Here is a 22650-nt window from a genome sequence, read left to right as displayed (position 1 = left end):
TGGGTGTCACAGCAGGCAGTGGGTGGCATTGTTTTATTATGGAAATTACTATATTGAGGCCACATGTTTAACTCTGATGAAACTTGTGATGAGAATATGTAAGGTTCTGTCCCCCTTTTCCATTCATGCAGCAATAAAACATCTAATTAGTCACCCCACTCATCTTTCCTGTACTAATGTAATAATGTATAGACGACTAATTACACCCAAAAAAATCCATTCTTGCCACATCACTTTTTCCTCAGTCCAAAGTTGTTTGGTTGTAATTAGCGAGCAGCTTTACACAGCTTGGAAAGTTTCTCAAGATCATTAGATGCATTAAGGATGACCCTGCAGTACCCAATTAATCTAGTAGAAAATGACTTTTGAGTGCAGCTAAGATCAAAGCTACTAACATTAGCACCCCTCGACTACCTGGCTCAGACTTACACACTATTCATTTTATAACCTTATGTCCCTTCCAGTACAGGCAGTCGAATATTTCTGCTTCATGTTCTGTCTTATAGTCTATCATGTAATGTGCACTAATTCAGATAGTAGTTTATCAAGCTAACTGTCTGATTGGCACAAATACATTTATTTTTGGAGGATGAAGCAAATGTTAGCATGCTAACATGCTAAACGACGATGGTGAATGTATGGCTGTTAAACGGAGGCATGCTGACATGAGCTGGTTCCAAATTGTCCAATCTATCGTAATTGTATGCCATCAAGCTTATTACTTACTTTATTGATGCCCACAGTTGCGCCAAACTCATGCATCTACACTGCTGAAAACAACAAGATTCCTAAATTCTAGGAATGCCATGTATTTGATAGTGTATTCTATGCATGAGTACCACTGCTCCCCAGTGTAAGCAGTATGTCTGTTACTGAGGGTGAATATCCTATGGTATAATGACATTAAGACCACATTAAGACCACCTCGGGAGATTTAAAAACTAGCTGATAGAGACGAGAGGAAGAAAATGTCCACAAATTGGGAAAACAGTGAGATCTGGGAGCTCCTTACCCGCTGAGCAGAGGATCAGGATCAGCCACCACATAACAGGGACGGAAATTATTGTTGTTGCCATACTAATGCTGTTGTTATTGTTAGAGTGTTGCCAACATGTATGATTTATGTCACACTAGAGGCTAACGCTGTTGTTACATGTCACGCTCATCATGCCTCGTGATGTTGGCACGCTGTCTAAAAATCACACACTGGAGCAGCATGATGCCATTGTTGTTTGGTTCTGTGTAAAAATGCAAAGGCTGCACAAAGAAGGGACTTCGTAGAGGCTCTATAGAATGATCTCTGTGTAGAAAGGGCTTTAGTCTTTAAGTTTATTTTATATACCATACGGTATCAAAGATGTTGATTTGCACAGAAATTATTCTTCCAGGCTTTTTACCCTTTCATATTTTGTTATTTACTCTTAAAGTGCAGCACCACAAGATGTGTTTTGCAGTTTGCATTTTAAAATCGCTCATCACCTAATTACTTTGCCAGCACTGTGAGGTCACTGTGGAGAACAGCGGAATCTTAAGGCCAGCGAGGGAAAAAGAAAACAAACAAGAAACACTTTCCTCATTTCTCTGAATCAATAATTATTAATTCAGGAGGCTGTGTTTACTTTTATTAAAACAAATACAGAGCCACAACATGTGCAGAGTTATCTATCATGTTCAGTGTGCGGTCCAAGGGGGGTCTCACATTCATCTTGTTGGCAGCGGTTATGCCTTAAATCATCTCGCATATTATGCAGATACTGATTGGCTTTCACGATTAACCACGCAGTTAGATATAAAGGGGTGTGGGGGGCTGTTTTTTTATTTATTTATTTTTTACCAAGAAGAGATCGATTTCTGTGAGGACAGTCAACTCCATCTTTTTAATTACAATAATGAAGAACTTGTCATCATGTGCTCCATTTTTGTGACGTATGAGAGAGTGAAGCTGGGAATTGAGCGGAGAGTAGCATCAAGTCAGTATTGGCCAAATCCCAAGCAATAACTCTGCCTGTGGATACTTTATGAAACATCTAATGGACGTGAAGATAATTGATGGTCTGTGCAGTTGGTTGCACTCAGTCACTATTTGTCTCAGCATGCTGAGGTGAGAGAGAGGAAAAAGCACGTTGGGTTCTGGGAAAAATGTGCCACAAATAACAATAAATGACTACTTATTCACATGAAAAAGCTGCGAACACCCTAGTAGCTTATGAAACACTAGTATATAATGACAAGGAAAATCATGTCTAACACTTCTACATAGTCTTAGAGGAGGACTCTGTATTGATTGCGCTTCACAGTGGACCAGCCAGTTAGGTTATACAATTCCCTCAGACCTAAAAATGCCAGGAAGTTTACAAATATCAGTGTTTTCTATGTAACAAAAGAGTTAAACTCCTACAGTGAGTCAGCATGTTTCCACAGCACCATTTTTAGAGGAAAAAATGTATTTCTCGAACAAAATTGAGTGTTCCGTGTGGCATCCCAGGTCTCGCCATCTATAGAGCTCCTGCCAGTAAACCGGCGAATTGTATGGTAGCTGCTGGCCCCCTGCAGTAATTTCACAATGGTCACTTGCTTCATCCCCACTGCATCCCTTGCTCCGACAGTCCGAGACAGCTGACACAGCATTTATCTTGCTAAGCAATTTGAGCATGCAGACCAGCTTTTGTTCATCCCTCACTCTGCACTTGTTAGACGGAAAGCATTATACATCGAGAAAACGGTGCAAGAGCATACAGATTAAAAAACGATGGTTAGGGATGAGCATTAAGACACATTTTAAATTATCTTTATCAGTCACCCTTCACAGTATTCTATGGGTTTTTGCAGTGCACGCAGGTCCACACAGTTTACTTTGACCAGCATCTTATGGATATCAGTTAAGTAAGTTTGGAATATAAATTAGGCAGCTTTTGGTGTGTTGTATTAAGTGTGGAGACCATTTCTCTCCAAACAGTGACAAAGAGCCGAACGCATACATTGTCTATGAATAATCACTGATCATGTAGCAGCCCTTTCATTGTATGTGGAAAGATCCGTCTCAGCTACACGGCTTTGACCGTGCCATTGCACCATTCCATACAAATGGAAATGATGCATTCTGTTTTTCCGTCACAGGAGAGCGGCTTCCCATTTTCCGCTCCCACTGTCAAGTTGTGCACAGCTGCATAAGTTTGCACGCTTGTGTGTGGGGCACAGGAAATGGCTGTTGACAGCATAATGGGAGTGTGAGGATGCAATATAAATCCTTAATCATGCCTGAATCATGAACTGCAGCACTCAAATCCACACATCACTCTGCTAGAACTACTGCTGGCAGAGAGTCTAGACCCTGTGAGGCATTTTGGCGACATTTTCAAGTATTTCTTTTGTTTACTTGTGGTTATAAGTGTACAAAGTAGATCCCACTGTACTAACATTTTTTAGTGACAGGTTTTCTTATTAGAGAGTCTCTGTTGATGCATGTGGATACGCAGAAATCTTACAGAGGCATATTCATAAATGAGATCAAACACCACTTCACTGAAATCATATTTCAGCCATGACACCCAAAATGTGCTGTTCCTTCGTTTCTCAATCCCTGCCTGTCATTCTCAATTACAAAGCAAATCAAGACGACCTTAATTCAAAGACACAAGTCGCATATGAGTCGGGTCATCTCGTAGTTAATCAAAACAGAGGGCGCAAAAAAAAAAGTGCACTAAGGAAACCCGTGGCTCGTGCCATGGCCTAGCAGATTTGACTCGGAACATCATTACGTTTCAGGGTTCGCCTTTCATGCAAATCGCTTCCCTAAGCCTGGAAGTTCATTACTAATGGCACTTCCCATCAAGTTAGAGACCCATCCGAATACTAATATCCCCCAGTGCTTTGGATTTGTCACCTCGAGTCCTCTCTCCTCATAGCATGGCAATTACAACAATGTGCTTTTCCTTCATGGAATTAGGCATCACCCCCTGTGGCGAGCTTCCCACAACAGATGCTTTGCAGTCGTTTCCACAGACCATTGGAGCCCAAATGAACTAAACGAACAGTCACTTTATATGTATTAGGCCTGGCGTAGTAGCACTTATCTGTGTTTGCTTATTTATTTATCTCTCCAATCCTGCATCACACACTTGTGTGCAAGTTCAGTGTTTCTCCACTAAAAGGGCCAAAAGGAGGAGAGAAATAATTTCTGCCGGTCATGGTGACAGATCGGACTTAAAAAATGTGCAGTTGCATTTTTCAAACTGCAGTTTATGTCATGTGGAATGATGAGTAGCAAACCAGCAGTGCTGTGTTTATTGTACTGTACGAAGTAGTTTTGGAAGGAGGGAGCTTTTTGGTCTCCTAAATAATATATAATGCCTCCTTGAGGTAACCTTGTGTTACCTCAGGTTGCCCATACAGTAAGATGCCCTCACAGTACAGTGTGTCAGCTTACTCCCAGCTTCCTCGGAGTCATCCCTGTGTTGGGTCTTTGAAGAAGGGAGGGAATCAGTTTGGCTGTGTTGTTGTTGTCTGCAACTGTTGAAGTGGAAACTCAAATAATATGGCAAGCTGGAGTTTATCTTATTACGGTGATGCTTGATATTCTTGTCTGTGGCCGGCACTGTGGCATCATTTTCCTTTTGTTTATGTTTGATTTTCATCTTGCTTCCTTTCCTTTGTCTGCCAAACTATGACTGCTATCACTGCTCATAATTATTATTCTGATTTTTAATTTATTATTTGCACTTCCAGTGTGCATAACAATACATTTCCTCTGTGAGACCTACCAGACACCAGAAGTCTATGAATGTAATGGCACAAACTGTGCAGAGGCTGAATCCCTATTGTGTTGTAGCATGTGGTGACAGAGGGTGGTGAAATAAACATATATAGAAATGTTGCAGATTATTACCTAATTTTGAGGGTTTCTATGTATCCACGGGAGGCAGTGTGAGGACAGGGAGCACACTCTTTTTATTTGCACCAAAACCGAGAAAGAAAGAGCTTTTTCTGTTTTTCTATTTTTTGGGGGGTCCGTGATAGGCCTCTACTCACCTTCAATACATTGATGGGAAAGGAGAGTGAGCAGAAGAGCAAAATGGAAATGGTAATAAACATGCTAATGCTAGGCCGTGGAGCCGGGAAGAGCTGCTTCTATACCCGTCCCTCAGCTATCTATCGGGGTGTGTGTGTGTGTGTGTGTGTGTGTGTGTGTGTGTGTGTGTATGTATGTGTGTATATGTATGTGTGAAGGGGAAAAACAGAGATAGAGACAGAGCAAGAGCGAACGGGAACAGGAAATGTGCACAGTATTGCGTGCGTGAGCGTGCACACACGTGCATACACACACTCACTTTGTGCTCCAGAGTAAACAGGAGAGAGCTGCATGTGAACGTGCCACCTTTCTCTTTCAATCTGCCTCTGGAGACAGTGCAAAGGGCCTTTTGTTGGCTCATTGGTGAGATAAGAAGCAGAGGAGGCTGAGAGTGGGGGGGGGGGCCTTCAGAGACTAGCAGAGCCAGCTTTTTTTCTATAGGATGGAAGCACCCCTCTCAATAGAAACTCATTTGCCATGTTGTGTAATTGTGGTACATAATGGAGCACACCTCATTCAGGCAGCCCAAGGCTTTTTTTCTAAAGCCATTTTCTCCATTCACAGCCAAACAAGTCATGTTTTAGAGAGATATTACTCAGCCTTTTGAGCTCAGGGCCACCACATATTTGCCTTTGAATGGAATGTTGTGTGTAATCAAGATAAAATTTTGCTCAGTGCTTATTATAAAAGAGGCACTGTCAACCAACTTGATATTTGTCATTTGACTTTTATTCTCTCTGGAAGTAAACAAAGTGGCTGACCTTTCCCGCTTGGATTATTACACGTTTGTGTGGAGGAGTGTTGGCTATTAACAGCCAACGGTCACCACAAGATACTGACATTGAGGCAACCTGCGACAAGACTGCGAACCATAAACAATATATGCTTGTTAATCCTATGAGAATACACTGGTTTATTTTCTGCACAGCCAAAAGAATATCAAAGCTGAAGTGCAGAGATGAAAAATGACTGATTTGAAAATTATTGCTGAGCTTTTCCATTAAACCACCGCAGGCTAAGAATGGATGGCTATTTGCATAATTTAACTGGCATCTTAATTATTGTGTCAGGAATCTGTATGCAAATGACTTAAGTCACTTAGAAACGGAAACTTACTTGGCTAAATGGCTAATGGACTAAATCTTATCAAGTTAGAATACACAACGTGAGTGTAACCAGATTCTCTAATTGGGTTTGACTGTACGGTGTGGCAGTGAGAAACAAAGAAAAGAGGACAGGACAGACATAAAACAAGGAAATGTGAGCTTACCTGGGTCAGCTGGGAGAAAAGGGGCATGTTAGTGGTGTGTGCTTTTTTTCTTTTTGGGGTTGCAGAGAAGGACCTACCACGTAAAACAGTGAGTCTGGTGGTAGCGCTCGTCTCTCCAACACTGTTGGAGGCGACACATTCATATATGGCTTCATCTCGGGGCGTGCGCAATGGCTGAATTCTTAGCACTGAACCAGAGCCGTCGTCGAACTCTATCACCTGCAGGTGCGAGAGACAGGATATGTTAAAGGAGATTTTTTGGTTCACAATGGGTGAGGGACCTTCCGCAGAAAAAAAAAAAAGACAACACCATTGAGGACATTTGGCTAACGACACTGATGGTGACTGACACAATGTGCTTCCTATGACAGAAACAAAAGCTGCTGCCTAGCTTACCTTACAATGAACCCTAGTGATTTTGTGTTATAGCGTGAATACTGTGGTTGTATATTGTATATGTACAAAAAGTAACGTCAGGATCTGTGCAGTATTTGCATACATACAGATAATGTGTGGGTAGTGAGCATATTTGATTTGAAAACTTCTTTAGCATCGTCTTTGTAGGTATGTACTAGATCCATTTATTATGTGTTCACACATGCTGTCTCTAAGTAGATGAATTATTCACTGCCTACTACTACTTTGTGCATTGATTGCTAAAATAATCGATGCGGCTGACTAACTTTAAGAATGGGGAAAGTTATCGTGGTCAGAATTTTTGCTCTGATATCGTGTTGTGGAGTGAAATTTTAATCTGAATGTGTCCCACTCTTAAAGTTAACATTCAATCCCTTGAAAATGCATCACACTGGATTGTGTCAATGGGACAGAAACAAGCACAAACAGTTAAAGGTGGCTTGATAAACGGTTACGGACAGTTGTACCATGAGGTGAGGTAGTGGTACAAAAGACAGGACCGACTGTATTAGACGAACGACACATAAAATGCTCACAAACAGGTGTTTGTTGTAGCTTATTCAGCTATTTTTGCATGCTACATGTTGTATACTCACTGATTTTAGAAAGCCCTGTGTCATAACTCAATCTCTTTTAAGCATAGAGGTAGATTCAATAAAGATAGGCCTGAGACCTCCGCTTCATACACACAAACACGCACACGCACACACGCACAAACACACACAGAGGCCTACGAACATTTTTAAAGTTCACAACATATCTGTGCATGTGTTAGTTAACAATACACTTTAACATTTCATTGGCCAAGCTACAGCAGTGTTGACATTCAAGCTGACAGCAGGTGATGGTAAAAAAACAGCCTCCTTTCTTAGTCAAAGCAGAAAATTTAGAAAGGAAGTGAGTGTTCGAAAAGGAAATGGGTTGTTGTTAGAAGATGAGGTGGCAGTGCATGATTGAATGGGCACAGAATGGTGGCAGCCAGCAAGCCCTGTGAGGTAACGAGGGAATGAAAACTAGCGTGTTAGCATTCAGCACAACGTGCAATGCAAACGCGATGAACTCTGATAAGATTAGATTTCTATGGGCATGAGACGCAAAGAAGAGGAGGGAAGAGGTCTCCGAGCTCCGTTAAGCCATCGCTGCTGTGCAGTAGCAAGCAAATATGGCATCTAGAGCAGAGGAGGGGAAAAAGTGACACCATGATAGTCCCGAGGACTGACACAGAAATTAATAGAAATCTTATCAGTGTTCTGCGATGATGTGTTATTTCTCATGGGTATTGAGCCCAAGTGCAGATTAAAGCTGACCAGAAATCAAAGCTTCAGCCAAAATAAGGAGGGTAAGACATGCATTAAGATAAAGATGCCACAAAGCAAAAGGATATTTCGAAGTGAAAGCGCTACTTCCCGTTTCACTTTGCATAAAGCTGGCAAATGTGGCGTGATGCTAATGTAGGTATCTGGGTCACACCACAAGTTGCTTTTTCTTCTGTCCAATTGCTCTTTTCTTGTCTTTTATTTAATTACAAATCTGTCCCCAGATCTTTTGTGTACTTGCTCATTAAAACTCATGCATGTTTAAAAGCCTGGCCAGCATGGTTATTAGAGCCTGCTAATGCGTGGTGGCAAGTCAGGGCGAAATGCAAGTGAGCTGGGCTTGGCGCGATGGATTATGTGCGAGCAGAGCCAAAAGCAGTGCTGAAGCATTCCCATTTTGTCGAGCATTTTACATCAGAACAATAGACCTAATACCTCAAATCTCTGGTTGCTGACTTTCTTCCCCTTCTTGTTCCACACAATCTTCGGCCGTGGATCTCCCGTAGCTTGGCAAATGAAGGACGCCACGCCTCCTTGCACGCCTGTTTGGTCATTGGGGGTTCTTAAAAACTTTGGTGGTGCTGGAGAGAGACAGAAACAGAATAAAAGATAACAAAAATAGTTAGTGAGCATGCTAAGCTTTGCAGACAGAGCAATTAATCTTTCTTATCAAGCCACACGCACTGGAAAGCAACAAAGTTGCAGATTTCAGCATGTGGCTGTTAAGAGGATTGTCTTTGGAGGTCAAGACAAGAGATTGTACTGACTTTATTTTGCGAGTGGAAACAGATGATCAGTGGTTGAGATCAGAAGTTAAAGGACAGAGGGCATTTTATCTCGACTCTGTATTTCCAGTAACTCTTAAATCTCAGCTGTAGGATGACTGACTTAGGGAGCCTTAAGGAGGAATTCTTGGATAAAAGAAACACTATAGAAAGTAAATAAATGATTATAGCCTACTTGATGTTTGATTTTCTCTGTGGCAAGAAATTTGATTTTGGCTGCAAAGCTACATAAAAAAATGCCCCTGTCCTCTTCTTGTGTTTACAACACAGTCTCAGAAACCAAAAGGATCTTCCTCATTAACAAAAAGGTCAGACTCTGTAGGGCTCCCTTCTATTATGTTGTCAGACACAAAGAATAACAATCTGAGCCAAGCAAAAACAAGCTTTTTTTTGTGGATGTACATTGAGAGTGCATATTCCCTGAGTGGTTACATTGCAGCCTGTTTTGCAGCCCTCTCGCTCAATACTAGACCACTTTCAAAAATTGTTGTTCCTATTAGTAAGTTAGGCACAAAACATGGGAAAATAGGATTCAAGTTGAAAATACAAAAGTAACCCTTCAGGTACATTTAATGTAGGGATGTCCCGATCCACCTTGAGTTTTGGCCAATACCGATCTGATCCAAGCGCGTATTATACATATTCACTTATTTTGTTGTCAGTCATGTTAGAAAAGGTTTGATCAAGCGATATTACTCTAACAAGAACAACTACTTAATCGGGTTAGTTACAATGATCTACAACAGTTGGTGTGAGAAACTGACCCGTTTATTGTTAACAGGGTTAAATAAACAAACTTTAAACTTGAACTTAACATTAAATAAAAAATATAGCTGGTTTGCTCTGGCTGCTTTGGCCCCTTAATAAATAGAAAATAAATCAACACAACAAATCTTTAAAATGTCTAACATTGAAATTAAAATAGCAGCAAGAGTCCACACAATTGTGCTTTGGCACCCTAATAAATAAAAAATAGATTAACACCACAAAACATTGTTGACATTTAACAAACAATGCAGCCTTTCCTTTTCAGTTATTTTAGTAGTGTCAGTGCCAGCCTGGTGCTGCTGTTTCCCGGGACCAACAGAGGGGACAAAAAACCACACACAATATTGTACAACTGTTTAAACAAGCAATAGTCCACCCATGGCTCCAATCTCACTAATTGTGCCCAAAACAATGCCATCAGTGCTCTTTACTTAAACAGTAAGAGTGTAAACCAAATAAAAATATCACTCTCAAAAAAACAGAGCAGAAAACAAATAGTCAGTTAACTAAATTGACCGCTACTCTTCCTACCCTTCCCTCCATGTGTCTGCCGTCTGCATGCTGGCCTGGTGGATTGATAGTAAGTGCTGGAGTGGATCACTGGAATGGACTGCTTGAATCGCGGAGCGCTGGGCTGGCCGGAAAACCTGGATTGGACTGCGTGAAAAACGGAGGATCGGAGTTCTGGGATCAGCATTTTTCCATGCAGTCCGATCCGATGCACGTTTTTTGCTAATATCGGTGGCCGATACCGATCCAAATATCGGATCGGGACATTCCTAATTTAATGTCAAATACGAGTAGAATTTGGAAATCAAGACCTCTTGAGCTGGAGTTGGGCTTGAATTGATTAACCACTGGTCAATATAGTAAAAATAATCATGCTTTAAGTGTGTTAAGTGTTGCTCTGGCCTCTTCTTTACAGTTGTTTTCAAAATAATACCATATTATCTGAATGACATGTACTTCATTGTGAATTTGTATGTAATGCATTGTTTCAGCTGCCAGTAATAATTTATAATGCAATTAAAGGGGGACATACATTCTTAAAATTAGGAAAACCCTTAAGTTCAGATCACTTCGCACTTTATTTGTGAAAGGATGATTGTCTGTAGACTTGTACTCTATGTGTCATTCAACAGAAAAGTCGTTTATTTTAACAAGCTGTTGCCCATCACACTGTCCACATACTGTTCCACTGGACATAAATCATGCGGCCACTCAGTGGCTCTAATAACAAGGGCTAACATTTTCCAAACTGTTGCAGAGAAACAGAAGCTTGTCTATCGGTTCAGCAGCAGACAACACTAATCTCTAGAAAACCACCAATTGGAACTGTGGCTGTGCCCTGCACAAATGAGACACGCACCTGATAAGGTCCTTGCAACGTTCTGACCAGCGATGTGAGCATTCTGTTGCTCCTAATTGGTCCCTCAATTCAGCACAACAAGTCAAGTGTAAAGGCAATGAGGATAAAAATGCTAAAAATGCAGGGGAGTGGAGGTGAGAGAATAGCAGAGTGGAACAGTGTTTGCTTTGTGTGGACACGGACATGGATGTTCCCATCTACTGTGGTGGTTTTGCAACACTGTACAATAGCATTTGTTCAGGCTCTGATCTCCATAACAGTGAAGAGAGCTGCAGCCCTGCTACTGCAGTTTGATTTTCAGAATTACAGTTTAAATGATTCTCCAATATAATTGTGGCTTTGTCTGCCATCATAACAATTCTCTGTTTACGTTCAATTCTAAGAATTGAGCTCTGTTTCGCCTTTTTCCCCCTCCAGGACAATAAGTTCCTGCTCATGAGCTGATGTTTCTATTGCATCAAAATCAAAACACATGAAAGTGATTAAAAAAATCAAAGGAACATGTCTCTCCCTGATGAGATTTTGACTTTGAGATTTACATTCCAGTTTTATCATGTTGATCAAGGCTAATTTCAATAGCAATAATGTCATAGCACTAAGTCAGACCCCCCTTGTGTTTTCCTCTGAAGCTCGAGTGCCAGCTTCAGTGGGAGGTGTAGCTCCATCTGTCCCCCTGCGGAGCAACTGTTTGCCTTTTATCAATCACTTCAGCAGGCCATTAGGGGCCACACAGCTGCAGTAATGCCAACCATCTGAATCACCTCATCTGTGTGTGTGAGAATGTGCGATTGTGCTTGTTCGCGTGCCTGTGTGCAGACTGATTTCCCCTCCCAGATTGTACTGCCCAGCAGTGGCTGCAGTGGCGCTGCGAGCGAGGGACAAATTAACCTGCAGGATTCGTGGAGAGGTGACATAAGATGTGTGGTCAGCAATCAAAAGGGCGCACAGATAAACAGGAAAGCAGCTGGGCTTCCACTGGGCAAATGAGTCTGGGAAATCACCTGATTGCCTCATGACATGCGCATGGTCTTGTGTGTGCACACACATTAACAAACCCACACACACACCTCTCAGAGACTCTCCTTCATTCACCGGCTGACAGATCCGACAGGTGGGCAGCAGAGTTGACACTGTGTAATTTGTACACGGCAAAAAGCACCATTATATCTGCATTTGCACCTTATCTCATTGACTTTGCTGGGGTGTGGTGCACATTGGCATCCAGCCAAGAGGGTGCTGATGGGTAATTGATATGCTATTGGGGCTGTTTTCGCTCCGGGGCCATCCATTATGGCTCGGTGCGTCTCCCTACACCGGCTGTGATAGACTGCTAGGACATGTACGGGAGATCAGCACTGGAGGTGAGGGGAAGAGGGTGGGGGGAGAGTCATCGCACAATGGGGAGTGATTGAGGCGTGACATGGAGGTAATGGTGTTTTCACAGACATGGCCGCTGATAGCACCATCATACCCCCATTTTAGGTCTGCCGCTGACAAACATCCATTTTGGTAGACTCCTCGTATGGCTTCGGGTAGACAGAGGCTGATTGAAACCTCTGTTTTCTCCGAACAATGCCATGACGAGCACCTTGACAGCAACCGAAAAGATATGGTCTATGAACATTGTGCAAACTCATGCAGCGCAAAGACACCTTTTACCACAGATTCCTGATTTTTCAGTGCTGGTGTTAGAAAATTACAACACAAAATCGTCTGTAGAATAATAGTGGAAAGATTTATTTGTAATCGTATTAAATTTAATAAAGAATAATTTCATTAACATGGAATATTATCAGGCATCGTGTGTGGACATTGTTTTGCCTGTGATCATATAAGATGAATCTCAATTGAAAGAAGTGCATGCAGTTAAAGCTCCTGTTACCTCTGCTGCATGTTGGCATCTCCTTTGAGAGGTAACCACGAATTAATACCGTGGCTAGGCACCTGTTAATCCAGTGCTAAGCTCTTGCCGGCAAACAAATGAGAAGTGTAAAGCCTGTCACGAGCTAAAAGGTTGGTGACATGGGCCTGTGCCTGCTCTCCCTCGAGGTCATTATGTAACCTTGTTCACATTCGTCGCCATTGGAAAGGAAGAAACTCTTCATAGCATCCCCTTGCTCTATTTTTCATGGATCAACGCCATGTTAATAATTTGGTGGCTGACTGAAAGCCTTTACTGTTCTTAAGAACACCCATGTCCACAGGGCTGAGGGGGCTGGCTGTTGCATGACTGGAAGTATATATTTTTTAATGGGGAGACATAAATGGAAATTGGAAGCCTTCGACAATGTGGGCAGCACATACATAGAACATGAAATCGCATTGCTGTTGCTACTTCTGCATTCCATCCTTAACATTTTGGCCCTGTTTGAGGTCTTTTTAATTACCATTTCTATAAAGTGCTCTGACCAATCAATAAGGGCGTTCTAGGTGATTAGCACCACAATGGGCAGCTTTTCCACGTAACTTCGGGCTAAATGGTTTTCTCTTGAATTCCACAGAAATGTCAGCATTTAACATCAGTGCACTGATTTACCATAAAGCTCTTGGACATGGAACAGTTTATTAAAACTGTGACATGGCAAAAGAAATATACCGTCAAGATCAAGACTATAACCAAGCACATCTCTATGCCAAAGACATAGAGGCAGGAAGGATGTCCCAGACTAAAAATACTAGATGTATGGCAGCACCAAACTACATTGTAAAGGTAGACTACAGAGGTCCTTGACCTTAAATCTAAATGCTAAGAATGTTGTGATCAATTTTCTATCTCCCTGATTAACCCTAACTCTAAAACCAAAAACCAAATGGGATTAGTTTCTTATTTGCAAACTAACTGAAAGTCAGGAAAAGCAAATTATTAAATAAAAATGGTCAGTTAAATAAACAGAGCAGAACATTAAACCAAATCCCGACATGTTACAGAAAGTGAAACTTTTTGAAAAAAGGTGGTACTACATTGACCTTGCATATATTACAGTCTCAGTTTTGCTTTTTGTTGGGTTGAACCCCTCATGAATTACAGGCCTCTACACTGCAGTAGTGTTGTCACCAACCTGGAATTGCTAACTTCAGTACAATACCTTGAAAAATATAAGTGTTTGATACTATTTTCAATGCCACAGAAAAAAAATGACATTGAGGGCATACAATTTTGAATTTGTATGAAAAAATATATATAAGAAGGGTAAAACATGACAACAACTACTTTTCTTTTCTCGGTTAGTGGCAGAGAAAAGCAAAATGACTGTAGTAAACATTAACAATAAGAATAAGCAAGAAAGTCCAGCTGGTACCAACGTATCGATACCACGGAAAATGTTCAAACGGTTTCAGATATTTAGGCCCAATCCTGATACCTCCCCTTGTCCACTACCCCTTAGCCCTTGGCCCTACCCTTAGCCCTTGCCCATTACCCCTTGGCCCTTGAAATGAAGCAACGAGGGGTAGGGGTTGAAATCTTTCCCTAGGAATTGGGACACCACTCACTACATCACCGTGTCGGTTATGTTCACGCATACGTAACTATATTAAACAGGAAGCTGTGAGCCATCTACATTTCCAACCGGCATCTACATTGGAGTCTCCAGTTGAGTTCATCCTACTGATCGCGTTTGCATTATTCATCATGCTTTGTTTGATGAACGACAGACGACAGGGGACTTCTGCTAGCTAGATAGCTAGCTAACCAGCTAACGTGACGAGGCAGCATAGTTATACTAGCTGGCGTGTTATCGTAATGTGAAAAATCCGACAATTTTGCAGATGACAGATGCCAGATAGTGCAAGCTAGCTAGCTAGCTAACAAGCAACCTGGCAACGGTAACGTTAGCAATGTATGAACTTTTTTCCCCCCGTCTCTTGCTCGGTGGTAGCCATGGTGACGTCTGCCCCTCGCTGGCAAGTCAGCATCTGAAATCTCTCACTCTGAAGAGCTAGTTTCATACCCACTACCCCTAAAGTGTAAACATACAACATTACCTCCTTAGCGTTTCCAAGTGGTATTACTGTTGGTGCCACTGGCATGAAGGCAACTATATTGCTTCCTGTTTTCTATAGAGACTAGTAACAAGGCTTTTTTTCTTTTGCTGGCGAGAGTTTCCATAGTTACTTCTGTTGTTCCACTGTCCACCATTTACACTACTTGGGATAGTAACTACTAAGAACTTACTTTGATACTCTTTGGTAACTGGGAATAGCCACTGATAGCTACAGGGTGACACAAAAACGTTATCCAAATCCTGTTTTGGCTGCGTTCAGTTCAAGCCTTCATTTTCCCTGGGAGTTCGTAGCCATTGGCAGACAGAAATGCATAGTCAAAGTGAGGCTTATAGGGAACCTAAAGACGCTAGATGACATCATCTAAATGCGGATGGTGTTATTATTCTGTAGCAGTTACATTGTGCCTTGTCTGTTTCCACTTTAGATACCTGTTGCAGGACCAGGCTATGTGTTGAGTGGACTGTGTCATTGAGGCTAATGATATCATATTTTCTATCATCATGCTCAACTTGGAGGATAGCAGGGTTCAGAGCATCTTGCGGATCTGCATTCATTACAAGTTTGTTTGATATTGGCTTAACTCTCAGCCAAACATTGCATTTAAATACTCAAATAGATCAGAGTCTGGGTTTCATTCATAATGGCCAAAACATTTCAAGTCATCAGGGCTCCGCCATAGACTAAAGTTTGATCTGCCAAGCCATTAAAGAGCATGAATCAAAGAGTGGAGAGAAGAACATTAATAAACCCACTTTCAGTTGGAACCTCTATTCGGCACAGACACCAGTCCAAGACGGCTCGGTTTTCACAATTATACTGACTGACATATTCAATTTCATTTGCATGAAAAGGGCCATTTCCTCTCTGAATCTTTAACTTGCAGGGTGAGGTGGGGTTGTGGAGGGCGATAATTAATCCTAACACATTGGGTGGCAGTCTGAAAATACCCTGCTCCATTTTGGACATACTGGTGGAAGAAAGGAGCATTTAAAGATGCCATTAACCTCATTCGACATCTTTAAGCCGCGGCATATCAGTTCTGTGATATTGATGAATTGTCACAATGGCAGCAAGTGGGACAAATCGGACTGAAAGGGGCTGCTAATGTTGGAAGAGGGTAAAAGTGACGCATGTAGTATATGTGCCTGGAACATTTGACTTAATGTAATCCTTTAAGTATTCTGAAAGTCAATTGTGGCAATATCATTATCATAGTATTTAAATAAAAAAAGGTGCAGAGGGATGGGTTTGTTGGTGATTGTGGATGCAGTTGTGTGGTTCATAAAGCAATACGCTCTCTATGGATTAATTAACTGTCTATACAATGTTTGGAAACATCTGACCGCATGCCAAAAAGAAAACGGACTGTAGTAATGCAAAAACACAAACAGAGAGATAAACAAAAACAAAAAAAAAAGTGGAAAAAAAGAGACGGGAGATAAACCACACATACTAATCAATGGAACGAACACAAGCATAAGCCATTTTCTTGGGGCACTACACAGCTCTCTATCTGCAGCATTATGATAAAAAATGTGTCTTTTGTAATGCTGAGGAAACAAACTCCACATTGTATGTGTTCACAAAGGGTCTGAGCAAAAAGAAAGAAAAGGAATTGGAGCTTAATTAGAACTGTTGGCTGATTTGCATTGCATGCTCATCGGTAATCTTGCCTTAAATGGAAACTGAAATTCTTATTGCAATTAGTGATTACTTGAAAAGGGATATGGCCCCCGAATGATTGTTAATTACTGGATCAGGAATAGTACATTAATTCACTGCAGAGGTTTTAATGCAGTGCAATGATGGGGACCCGCTCTTCCATCAATATTGTGCTGCTTGTCACACATAATGAAGTTCATAATACAAGCCTTCTCCTACACTGCTCCCTCCCCTTCCCAACTGCTTAAATGTGCTCTCTAAGCAAAATTCATAACAGTCATTATGTAAAACTAATTCAATAGAACATACAAGAATGCAGCTTAATGACACATTAATATTGAGACTGCATGTGGATACTAGGGCTGCAGGTCCATTTCGCGACAGGGTCAGGGTCTCTTATTTGGCTCATAAGCCGCCCGAGAATCTCCTGTGAATAAATAAATGCGTATCATCACTTACAACAGGGCTTCAAAGGCAGGGAAAACTACAGCATGCATAATCAGACACAAACTCACCAGCGTATTCTCCTTGCCAAATATTCAGCCCAATGACTAAGGTTGCGAAAATCATATTCCAATGGGACTTTCTTAACCCCAGTGTGTGTTACTCATGCTCAGTGGCACCGCTATGCAAGGTCTCAGCTTCTGGCTAGAGCTCTGCAGGAGTTAGGGCACTTTTGCACACACAACAGCCACAGCTTCAAAAAGAATGGCTAATGCTCTTGTCCCACATTCAGTGCACTGACAGATTCTCTGACAAGACAGGGGAGAGAAGGGCTCTGGAGGTGCACAACCTACCACGCACATGTGCATGCAACACACCGACACACTCTCGCCGGTGTTAGGATATTCTTGCTGGATGGAGCGAGCATTACAAATGGGCAAACGACATTAATAAATTGGGGGTTGTGGGACAATAGAAAATTCTGGAAGGTTCCATTAAATAAATATAAAGGGTTATTTATGGAGCAGTGCTGAGCTTCTTAGTCTGTGTTTCATGGCATAAGATGGAAACAGAAAGGCCCCCTTATTCAATTATCATTGTAGATTCATAAAGGCAAAAACCTTTCAGTTGTGCAATGACAGCTACATCAGTGATGTAGTCTCGTCTGTGGTATATGACAATGTTTGCAGAGGAGAACTTGTACCCTCTCTACCGCTCTCTTCCTCTCTCTCTCTTCCTGTGTCTGTCTCTCTACCAGACACACACACACACACGCTACCGCCATCTCCCACGGGACACATTAGCGAGGTAGAGGGATCCAGTTTGTCACTTAATAAAACGGCCCACTCAAACAGATGGCTTTGTTCAAACGGCCCCCAACGCTTTAAAAGCTGGAACTGAATCGCTGCTGTGGCAAATCAGACACATGAAAGCCCACCTCCCTTTGCGGTGGAAACCAAACAGAAGGAAACATATAAATATTGAATTGCGCCACTGTTGGCGCGAGACCATCCGGCGGAGAGAAAGAGAGAGAGAGCGAGCGAAGCAGGGGGGAGGGAGGTGGAAAACACTAGACCCTGCTGTAGGAAATTCTGAACATCTGGACTGGGGTTGTCAAACGAAGATGCAAAATAATACAGAGGCTTCAATTTCAACAAGACATCTCCCCTCATTCATTACTTGTTCATTTGTGTGTGAATGCACAGATCTGGGGCCAGTTCGTGTGTGACCATTTGAGGGAAAAACAGTCGAGCAAGAAGTATGAAATTTGGATTTGTTTGTCTTGTTTGTTTTTCCTCCAACGTCTGGGGAAAAAAGAGAGAACATAGATAAGTAATTCTAATTGTGCAGGCTTACTCTGTTTGGTAGTCAGCGCAGTCTATTTGCAAAAAGTTAATTATCTGATAGGATAGGCAGTGGCAGCCACTAACACAGAAAGCCATTCGTTCATTCTGTTATCCACTAGGCAATGGAACGATTCATTAAATGGCAGTGCTGCAGCAAAATGGCCAATAGTTATCATGCCGGGGCTGCACAGACTTGAAAAGATGTTAAAAATGGCAAAAGTGATAAACATTGGTCGGCCATGTCAGCTTACTGCCAATGTAATCACGTGTAGATAATAAGAGAGCGTGATTGTGAATGATTCTGATGCTTCTGCCACATGTGATATAAATCTTATGTTAGATTGATAAGAAAATATCACCAGGACGCCATTCGCAGATGACAATCTACAAAGCTGCTGGCTTTACTCTACATGTAGGAGAAATCAGAAGATATGGATGGGAAAAGTGGAATGGAAAATCCAATAAGCAACATATTTGACTGGCTGTATTCAAGAGAGAATTACACTACGCTCGGTCCTGTCCTATTTCTTTATAGCATAAACTTCACATAATTGTCTTTGCCCTCGACCACGGAGCGGAAAAGCTTGCCTCATATTTGTCTCCGTAGGAGCAGGGATGGATTATGTAGCAAATCATTCCAGGGATTCGACATTGTATATTTAAACAGACTCTAATTTTATGGATAAGTAGTGCCAAGCCATTTCCGATGGATGCCAGTTGTCAGGCCATAAGAAGTGACACATTCCCTGCACTGTGTTTTCTCAAGCGCTTACAGGCAAACTAGCTCATGCTCCAGCAATCCCGCTAGATGACAACTGGCTTCCTTTCAGCAGCTCAGATATCCTGCGAATATTCCCAAGTTCAGCGAAAAAAAAGGGTTACACCTTAACCGAGCTTTTTGGGAAAAAATAATAGGCTTTTCAAATCAAATTTTCCCATGTCTACTGTACGTCCAACTATCACAATCTACCGGTTTTCACATTTCCAAAGTTCGGGGAATATTTCACTAATCCATTGAGAATAGATGTAATGGACAATGTGAAAATATGAAACTACAATTAAGGTGCAGTTTCTCAGAAAACCTGAAAAGAGCACTCTTTTTGCACACTGGTCTCTGCAGCCAGTCGTAGTCATGGCTATCCTCGAACCAAAAACCTATTACTGGGACAAAGGATATGAAGGGGAGGTACCACAAACAGTCACTCAAGGACCAAAGTGACCTTTCACAGGCCACTAATTTTATGCAGCAGTGAGGGAAGAGTATTACACATAAAAGAGAGCAAGAAAAATGGCAGTGATTGAAACATTTTTGAGATAAAAAAAAAAAAAAATCACCCTTTTCTCTTTGAAGCCAACAATGAGTGTGATCTGTCACAATACAGTGGTATAAAACCATTCTGAAAACTGCCAGACACCACTATATGATGGAAGTGATTAAATGAGAGCTGTAATACTGTACCTCTGGCTACTAGCTTTACATGCTAGCTCCGAATAGATGCTGATAGAGTTATTGTATGTCTTTATTGACTGGAGCAGCACATTAGCTTCAATTCTTTCAGGGCATGTACAGTATAAGCTTACAGTACTTCACCTCACAATATAATTTTTAGACTTGCTGGCTCCCTGGTTAATGAGATTTTTATCAGAGTTTCATAAAAACATTAATTACTCAGAGTTAAAGTGCTTTTTTATGGTCAAAATATGTCCTCCAAGCTGCTGCATTTGATATAATATACGTCAAAATGCAAACATAATTGTCCAAATTAATTAAATTGAAATGATTATTCTCAATGTTACTTCTTTTATTACATTTTTTAATTAGTTTGTTTTACATTAAATGAGTAACATACACTACTGCGGGATAACACATTAGCTGCGTATTAGCGGGGTTGTTTTTGTCAGCCACACATTATTAATATGTCTCCAACTAAACCGCATGCAGTAAATCTAAGTTGAGGCCTTTGAATTCTTAATTGCGAACCCCTGAAGAAAACGGTGCAGCTCGCGCGCGTGTGTGTGGCTGTGTCTTTGAAGAGCTACAGATGGGAAACAAATGAGGGCGGGTGGTATCAGGGTCAGCCTGGCGGATGGGGGTTTTCACTTGGAAGCAAACAGTGCAGTGTCACCCCAGGAGCAAAAAACAACAACCCCCAGGGGACATAATTAAAATAATCCAGCGAAATTAAGAGCTTCAGATCATTTTTGAAAGGCTCCTTCTTGATGTGTGTGGATGCGGGGATGATTCATCGGGAGATGCGTAGAAGTGTAAAGAGGATGACTCCGTGTGTGTGTGTGTGCATGTGTCTGTTTACAGTGTGTGGGTGTTACTAGACACTCTGCTTTGGAGCCAAAGTTTTAAGGTGCATCCATATTCATTATATTCCTCAACTTGTTAGAAAAGGAAATGTATCATAGTATGTGGTGCTAAACTTTTTAGTTTATTGAAAGGAGTTTTTTTTTTTTTAGTCTGACCAGCAGTTTTATAGCTCGCTCTTTTCGTCGGTTGGTTGGTCGGCTGGTTGGTGGGTCCACAAAAATTTCCCCACACTTTGGCAGCCACTGTGTTTTCCCTAGGAGGCTGAAATTTGGGGATCACATGTATGTGTGCGAAGGTGTGCATTTGTGTCCATGCCAATTGGCTAAAAGGGACCGTGACTGTGGGAGGGGCCTATTGCAAAAAGGTGGATTACTTCCAAATGAATTCACACACTTGCTCAGGATTTTTTGGAAAGATTGGACATGAGCCAGAGGACAGCTGATTAACTGCTCATGCCAGCTGGATGCATGTACGTGGTCACAGCTATAGTATGGCGATTAGCCAAAATACAATTGCATCATACTCGTAAATATTTGCGTCACATTAGCGGTGATTAAAATGAACATGATCAGGGCCTTGAAATGCACCACTCTGGTGATTTTCAGGAAATCTGTCAAAGCAAGTAAAAAGAAACACACGGGCAATTTAAAGTGGTATTTGAGAAGCAACTGACAAAAGAGAAATAAAAAAGGGCGCTAAATACACCAAACCGTTGGCCAAAAAAAATGCCTCTCAGAATTGATGTATACTATATATTTCTAACTGTGTTTCAATTAGTGAATTAATGGAATATTGTGTCATATTTTCTCAGAGGCCGGGTGAAAAAAAGGTTAGATTTCAATAGCTTCCTCAGAGTAAAAGACTGTTGGGGACCGGAGATGTGGCCTTTGGACTGATGAAGTTTGTTGCGCTTCTCTTCTTAGTCTTTTCCACCCTTTGCCAAACTGAGCCTCAGTTGACAGAGCGAAAGGGTACACAAAGGCGCCGGCTTCAAGAGCAAATGTTTGCCAGCAGTAATGGGCTCTAGTCCACTGGATGAGTCAATGTGTGTGGTTTTTGTGAGCATTAAGTGTATGTACATAGAAATACTGTACCGACAATACAGTATATTTAATTGTGGGCCTGAATAATGTGCCTGTGTGTTTGTTAAGGGAGTCATTCTGATCATAAATCAGCCAGATCAGGGTAAGAAAATTCCCCAGTAAAAGTATAAGACCTATCTATCCACAATGCCCTTTTCACAGTTATCTGGATTATTCTAAAAGCACAACTGTGAGTAATGGCTGGGGCTATTGGCTTTTAATGTGGAGTAGTGAAACTGCGAGGAAGAGAGAGTAAAAAGCCAATGACATTGTCACAAAATGCCACAAGGTACTGTGGTCCTCAGTAAGTAATGACTTCATCTGTTTTCTCACATAGATTAAAGGTTAAATAGTAAGACGGCACATTGACTTGGCATGATTGTTAACTTCATGAATATTCTAGGAAATCTAGCACTCTGAAGCACATAAAGGCAACACACAGTCACTGGTTTTTCAGCTTGGAATGAGAGGCAGGTTGTCACAATGTGTGACACTGTGGCATGTATATTAGTTTCCATGTATATGCACATATGTATAAAGTAAGGACATCTCTTCAACATACATCTCACTGAATCGGATATTGGCACTAATGCACTGGCATCCATTCATCTATCCCTGGATGAGATGTTCTTCTCTGATGCTCTTCTTTTTCTGTCCATTTTGTACATTAATATTAGTATTTATATTATCACAATGCAACATATATAAATCATAATGATGGTGGTACATTTTATCATTTAGAAACCATTTGGGGTTTTAATATAGCACAGAAAAACTCAGCCTTATATACTTAAGTGAAAA

At 41.4% G+C, this 22650-nt stretch overlaps 1 protein-coding gene across 31 annotated transcripts in view; it reads right to left on the bottom strand.

Moving 5' to 3' along the window:
* The window catches only part of LOC125884463 (receptor-type tyrosine-protein phosphatase delta-like), a 427644-nt gene that overhangs the window by 70171 nt on the left and 334823 nt on the right, over positions 1 to 22650 (bottom strand). For 17 of the 31 annotated variants that reach the window (XM_049569461.1, XM_049569482.1, XM_049569484.1 and 14 more), the window contains exons 11-12: positions 8507 to 8652; positions 6416 to 6557 (exon numbers count right to left, since the gene is read on the bottom strand). In XM_049569461.1, coding sequence (XP_049425418.1) covers positions 6416 to 6557; positions 8507 to 8652 — 288 coding nt within the window. Of the gene's footprint in view, positions 1 to 6415; positions 6558 to 8503; positions 8653 to 22650 lie in introns of all 31 variants that reach the window. The other 14 variants (XM_049569458.1, XM_049569467.1, XM_049569463.1 and 11 more) reach the window with 1 other exon arrangement.

Source organism: Epinephelus fuscoguttatus, linkage group LG23 (genome assembly GCF_011397635.1).
Source record: "Epinephelus fuscoguttatus linkage group LG23, E.fuscoguttatus.final_Chr_v1".
NCBI lineage: Eukaryota > Metazoa > Chordata > Actinopteri > Perciformes > Serranidae > Epinephelus > Epinephelus fuscoguttatus.
Note: the sequence above shows the minus strand (reverse complement) of the source record. Positions and strands in the feature narration are given on the sequence as shown.